Genomic DNA, 6,760 nt, shown 5'->3' on the forward strand with positions numbered 1-6,760 from the left:
CAGCTCTGCGGCCCAGATCGGCTCGGGTCAGCCCAGCCCGGCCCGGCTAGCTCAGGGACCGTGCCTGGCCCGGCCGTGCGGGGCCACGAGGCCACCCAGCCGTGGCCCCTTTCCTCGGGCACAGCAGCRGCTAGCAAGCCCCACACGCCCGGCAGCGATGCCCACCCCCGCTCTCCTAGCCACAAGGGAAACACTAAGCCACACGGGATGTCACCAGCGGCCAAAACAAGCCACATCCCATTTTGGGGGTACTGTGATACCAACCATAACCTGCTATCAGCTCAGAAAGCAGCAGCACCCCTCCACATGCCCCCCCCACAGCACGTCTCCCTGCTTTCCATTGCACAGATCATCCAGTATGCATCCCCGCAGACTGCTGTTAGTTATAAAAAGACACCTGCAGCTATCTCAGAGCCAGCAGTTCAGACTGTATTTTGGAGGGTCTCCTACCCAAGTCTCAAACACTGTAGGTCTAAAGTTTTAGAATGACAAGAAATATTTCAGGTACTGCTAATGCATAGGAAGGGGAAAAGTTCAGAATAAAAACATTAAGACCTGCCCTATTACACACCTCTGCAGGAGTGCTGGTTTTGTCATGGTACCCACCCGGCCTAGCAGATGACAACGGGGAACCATCAGACAGCCTTGTGCCATTTATACTGAATGCTGCACACAGATATGCCATAAAGGTAAGGATCTTGTCTGTTGTTTGAAACCATTAAACTAACTGCACAACTAATGCTGTGCTTAGGTAAGGGCCCTCCTCCTCACTTTCAGTTACTGCATTAAAAGACACGAGCACTTAAAAATAACACAAGTGGAATGATTTTTTCAATAGCTAAACACAGAGCTTTTTTCTTCTTAATAGGTAGGATTTTCAATTTAGTTTTCATTAGCATTACTCAAAACTAGTGAAAGCCCTGGCCTCACTGAACAGATCGCTGTATATGCTTGCATCATGAAGGGGTCCTCCCAGGCTACCTGCAGGCCTTTACAAAGGAGCTAGTGTCTTCTGGGAGGTCAGACTGCAGAGAAAGCAAAGCAACTATGAAAAAAAAAATAACCGCTTCCATGGTCTCTTTTGAAGGTTGCCTTCCATATCCAGCCATACAAAGGGCGTGATGACCACACCGTGCATGAAAACATCAAATACATCATGGACAAGTAAGTTTTTCATGTAGGCTAGATCTAGCTGTATAATATTGCTTTAAGCACAAAAAAACATGCAGAACTTTTAAATAAATGCAAAATCCAGAAAACAGGCCACAGATGAAGGAATTACCTAGAGCAATCCAACAGGGAAAAACTGAGCGGGTGTAATAATCAAATCCCCCTTCCTCTGACACTTCAATATCTTGCCTTCAGAACCAGAATTTGCTCTCTTCTACCCAGGTTTCTGAGGTGTTACTGTAGGCTGGCACGTATATCCTTTCTTTCAAAAGAAACAGGCACAGGCAACAGAATTAAGAAACATTCTCGTAAGTAAGGAGATAAGGGTTGCAAAGAAAAGTTCTGAGCATGGAGTCCCTGTGAGGCAAATCAAGTTTCAAATCATGCATGCTTTATAATGAAAATACCTGATGAGGGCTTATTACCTCAGTCACTGGAACAGCTTTGTGCTCTCTCTCTAGATATGGATCACATGCAGCTTTTTATAAGTACAAGACCAGCACTGGCAGGAATCTCCCACTGTTTTATATCTATGATTCCTACTTGACACCAGCTGAATCATGGGCCAACCTTCTCACACCATCAGGCTCCCACTCTCTCCGCAATACTGCTTACGATGCTGTGTTCATAGCATTGCTAGTAGAGGAAGGACACAAGCATGATATCCTCTCCGCAGGGTATGATGGCATGTACACATACTTCGCATCCAATGGCTTCTCTTTTGGCTCATCCCACCAGAACTGGAAAGCGATCAAAACTTTCTGTGACTCCAACAACCTGATGTTTATCCCCAGTGTTGGCCCAGGCTACACTGACACTAGCATCCGCCCCTGGAACAATCACAATACTCGGAATAGAGTGAATGGGAAGTACTATGAAACAGCTCTGCAGGCTGCTCTCATGGTCAGGCCAGAGATAGTTTCCATCACTTCTTTCAATGAATGGCATGAAGGCACCCAGATTGAGAAAGCTGTACCCAAGAAGACTCTGACACGTCTTTATCTAGACTACCTTCCTCATCAGCCTAACATGTATTTGGAGCTGACTCGCAGGTGGGCAGAACACTTCAGCAAAGAGAAAGAACAGTGGTTGATGTGACTTTATTTGTCTTAGTGAGAAAGAATTCCCATTGATAAAGCTGCATCAGAGAGGAGTGCTTAAGGAAAAAACACCCGAGAACCAGCCACAGGAGTGAAGTCTCTGTGCAGAGCATTCAGCCTCCTCAGGCAGCTGTATGCAAACAGCATCCTCCACAAGTACCCCAAGGATTGCTTAAGCCCTAACTCTGAAATCCCAAGAGGGAGTGTTACAAGGAGCAGAGAATTGATCTTTAAGCAGCAGTCCAACCTACTCTCCTGCAGATTTAGTCCAGATGACCCTTTCAYTGCTCTTCTGGAATCTTCACAGGGCTGCTGGCTTATGGGCTGGAGAGCTGATCAGTTTTTCTTACAGTGCGTATGCTCTGTGGTGTTTTACGTAGTTAGCTGGGTTCCAGCATGTATTTTACCTGATCCCCTTGGCCCACTACCTGCAGTGATCATATATCCCCTCGCTCCACTAGCAGCTCTGACAAAGCATTTCCTCATCGGCTTAATGAAAAAAAAAAGGAATAAAGGATCCTCTAAATTTAGATGAAAGTAAACCATGCAATTACATACCCTTTGCTTTATGCAAGCTCTTTCATACCAAGGAGTTCTGCTTTGGGTGTTGTTCCTGTGTCCCACTGTATCCAAATAACTGAAGATAATTAGAGCTGGAATGCTAGACCATTTAACCTACTGTGCACATTGGAAATCAAGGAAAAGCAATGATCTATCCTAAAAGCTCTTATCTGATTGTTCAGTGTTACGTTTTGACAATTTACTTCTGAAGTTGTTTTATTTTCTTCGCAACCAAGGAACGAAAATATTTGCAATAAAAATACAATTGAAAATACCATTAATTTGTGCTTTGAAGGAAGGTCAGCACACAGAAGTTTTCCCCTTTTTTGTGGTTTTAAACACGCATGGTCCCTTCCAAATTAGCCATTAAAATTCATTTACACTTGTCTGTCAATAAAACGAGAAGTGGCAGCTCTGTATGTGAGACAATGCTCTATTTATATATGCCTATGGTGTGTCAGAAAAAAATCAAAAAATAAGCATTTATAACAAAATTATGCAAGCTGCTTAGCAGTTTTAAAATTATTAATAGCATCACAAACTTGACTTTTCCTTGAAGAATAAGGAACTTCACCCCATTCCGTATTTACTTCAACTTAGCACTGTGCCCAAAACAAAGAGAAGAAAGTCCACATAAGAAACTGAAGATCAACACATTAAGAGCTTGGCTTCATTCCTCCATTAGAAGGAAGTGAGGTCTTCCAGTAAATCTAAGCAACTCATAACTAGATAGGGAACTGAATGCTGTGGGTTTGGGTTTTCTTGTTGTTGTTGTTTTTTAAGCATTTACAGTTTTATGTTAGTAGCAGGTTTGATTGCATTTGGAACAGAGAAAACCAGCCGGAGAATAACATACCTACAACATCATGAGAGTCTGAATAACCATCTTATGTTGTTCCATCTCTGTTTTTCTTTTGATGCAGATACAGTTAAATAAACAGATTAAATAATTTCTAAGGGGAGGGAGAATCAGTAACACTACCTTCATCTTCGCACCCTGAGAACAGCCTCATGTTCAAATTATTTTATTTCAAAGGCCTAATCGTCTTAAGATGGACATGGGTATTTGGGAATGGTACATCACCACAAAGAGGTCAGTATAAATCCTGGGTTMATTTCTCAGACTGTAGCAGATATGACACTAACAGGTACCCATTACCTGTTGCTCTCATCATCCTTTGTCTGGTACCTCAGCATAATCCATCAACCTTATTAAACAAGGCCATTAATGTTCCCTTCCTGAATGCACAGGCAGGCACACAGTGCCCAGCTTTACCAGCTCTGCAGAGCTTCCTCAGAGTCTGAAGTCTCAAGATGATTCTGGTATCAAGCCATACTTCTGCCTCAGGATTTCAACTGTAGATGTCAGTGCACTGTGGAGGGAAAGCAACTGTCAGAAAAAGGTTCTTTTTCAGGATTCAGCTGCATTTTCTGTGAAATAGCACTCAGCTAAGGACACAAATTGCATTTTGAATTCAGGAGAACATGAACTACAGAAACTAGGGTGTTTCATGTAGAAATCGCTAGACAGGGGTCTCCTGGGCTCAGAATTTGGAGTATTCTTTCAGGATTTCTGAGTATGCTGGCAATTAAGCTAAAACAATCACTGAGAAGATTAACTAGTGTGGGAAAATAAGCAAAACATTACCCACCCTAAAAACATGACCCTGAAAACTTCACTTTGGAGTAAAGAAAAAGCTACAGTTCCATTTAGCAAAGAGCACTCACCAGCCAGGGCGAATGATGCCGAATTTCCCTGACACCGATAAGTCAACCACAGTCGACCCCAAACGACATTCTGGGCTCTGGACATCCCCTACTGGGCCTCCATCAATGATTAAGGACAACTGAGGCCAAAGGTCTCTGAATTCCTGAGAAAGAGATGTAGCAAACAATATAAAAGATGGTTTGTAATGATGTTTACTAGATACTATCGGACTTTCTATCATCAAGGGAAAGACACCTTTTTCCATCATGAATATATCCCAAGTTTGATAACTGAGAACAGATTTATCTTACATGTGAAAAAGTTCGCAAAGGATCTCAGGCTCAGGGCTTCTTAGCTACATCACTATTTTTTAAAGCAGCTAGCAGAGTGCACAAAAAAAAGCTAGAACTCTATCAAAATGCTTGGGGACAGGCATGGAGTGTCCATTTGGTACTATGCCTAAATATATACCAACACAATGGTCAGAAGCCTTCGAAAAAGACATTTCCTCAAGCCAAAGTTAATTCCCAGGCTGCAAGGAACTGTACAGAGAGCCATAGTCTCATTCTAGAATCATTCCTCCTACAGCAATTTCTGTTTTCTACATTGCAGMAGCTGTGCATAAAGCTTTTAAATATTACTTTCCAGCTCTGCTCTTCCGCTGTTTTTAAGGTGAGGATGACAACAAGACAGCTACCGCACATCACAGATCTGTGGGTTGTTTTAACTACTGACTAGAGACTTTTAAAAGATAACAGCAGCGCTGAAGAAATTCTTGTTTTACTGATAAAGCTGGCTTGCAATTGGAGGGCCTGGGAATCTGCGAGTTTACCACAATAATTTCAGAGTAAAAAAACAGCCTTACCGAAACCGTCAGTGTGCTTGCCTGACAGCTGATGTTTGCACTTGTTAAAGCTAGTGGTCCAGAGCAAGCTCGTGCCAGCTCCCTAATAAAAGGGTGGTTTGGAATACGAACACCAACCAGCTACAAGGAAGAAGAGAACATGGATTTACATGCAGTAAGTAGAGATTATTTTTTAATCTTGCATTGTCTAAAGTCCTCTTGACTGCAAGCTGATAGTAAAGCAAATTAATATTTCAGCATCTGTTGCACTAGGCAATTATATGCATGTGCCTTCATAAGTTTGCATCTAACACTGGATTATACCATGTTCARGTAAGTCACAAGAAACACAATAGCACAGGAACCAGCTTCAAGGAAACATTAATCACTACTAAGCACACTAAACACATGTGAGAATAAAAGCTACTGCAGCAGAAGCAAAAAATATAGAATGCTGTAAAGCAAAAACACATAGATGCATCCCATGACAAAGACCTACCGATGTGAAAGGATTCAAGTCTTTATTTAGTTCTTCTGAACGCTTTAAGACCAGAGTCACTGGTCCTGGAAGCAGATCCCGCAGCAGCTCATCCGGCACATTCACATGGCAGTATCTACAGAGCAAGAGGAGGCCCATGAAAGGCTGCTGCACAGCTCTTCACAGAGACAGCTGGTGCTGCACGTGCTGAGAAGTGGCCAGCTACAACAGAGCCCTTCCTCTTGGATCTCATGCCCTCCAGTGCACTAAGGAGGGAGCAGATTTCTCCCTACCACAAGTTCTACAGAGTTTAGGCAACCACAAACCCCTCTTTAAAAGTTTTATGCTTTGGGGCTCTCAGAAGCCCAAATCTATTTTCAGATCACACCTCTAAGCCTCACTTACAGGCRTTTCTTTAGCACTGAACACAGGTTTTTAAGAGAAGCGGGTGAACGGCTGCGCAGGCCGAGCAGCCACGGCGCGGAGGAGAGGCCGCGCGGGGCTCCCCCRCTGCCAGCAGCAGCCAGCATCGCGGCTCACCGGTAGATGTGCTCCACGTCCCCGAGGCAGATAGCCAGCGGCTTGCTCCCGTTCCGCCCCTTCAGGCCGTAGATGCTCCGCACGGCGCTGGGGTCCTGGGCCAGGCAGGCGACGCCGTACACCGTGTCCGTGGGCACCGCCACCAGCCCGCCCGCCTGCAGGGCGCGGACGGCGGCCGCCACCGTCTCCCGCCAGCCTGCCACGCGCCGGTAGTCAGCGAGGGGCCGGCCCGGAACGCCGCCACCCCTCAGCACCTGCCCCCCCGCTCCCACTGCCTCCCGCCGGCCCAGCCCAGCTCCGCCGCTCCCTGGGTCTGCCCCCTCCCTCCCGCGCCGCCTCCCGCCGCCCCCAGCCCCGGC

The 6,760-nt window shown here is 45.3% G+C and overlaps 2 protein-coding genes across 2 annotated transcripts in view; one reads left to right on the top strand and one right to left on the bottom strand.

The window, feature by feature from the left end:
* Positions 1-3,248, top strand: part of MANEAL (mannosidase endo-alpha like) — a 9,587-nt gene extending 6,339 nt beyond the window's left edge. Inside the window, exons 2-4 of the mRNA XM_085311105.1 lie at positions 580-689; positions 1,088-1,164; positions 1,632-3,248. Of these exons, the coding sequence (XP_085167231.1) occupies positions 580-689; positions 1,088-1,164; positions 1,632-2,268 (824 nt within the window). The 3' untranslated portion in view covers positions 2,269-3,248. The remainder of the gene's footprint in view (positions 1-579; positions 690-1,087; positions 1,165-1,631) is intronic.
* YRDC (yrdC N6-threonylcarbamoyltransferase domain containing) overlaps positions 1,155-6,760 on the bottom strand; it is an 8,632-nt gene continuing 3,026 nt past the window's right edge. Inside the window, exons 2-6 of the mRNA XM_085311106.1 lie at positions 6,402-6,672; positions 5,883-5,997; positions 5,405-5,524; positions 4,560-4,702; positions 1,155-4,204 (exon numbers count right to left, since the gene is read on the bottom strand). Coding sequence (XP_085167232.1) covers positions 4,141-4,204; positions 4,560-4,702; positions 5,405-5,524; positions 5,883-5,997; positions 6,402-6,672 — 713 coding nt within the window. The 3' untranslated portion in view covers positions 1,155-4,140. The remainder of the gene's footprint in view (positions 4,205-4,559; positions 4,703-5,404; positions 5,525-5,882; positions 5,998-6,401; positions 6,673-6,760) is intronic.

The sequence above is a fragment of the Rhea americana genome, unplaced genomic scaffold, assembly GCF_003343005.1.
Source record: "Rhea americana isolate MKP2758 unplaced genomic scaffold, rheAme1 scaffold_331, whole genome shotgun sequence".
In the NCBI taxonomy this organism is placed as follows: domain Eukaryota; kingdom Metazoa; phylum Chordata; class Aves; order Rheiformes; family Rheidae; genus Rhea; species Rhea americana.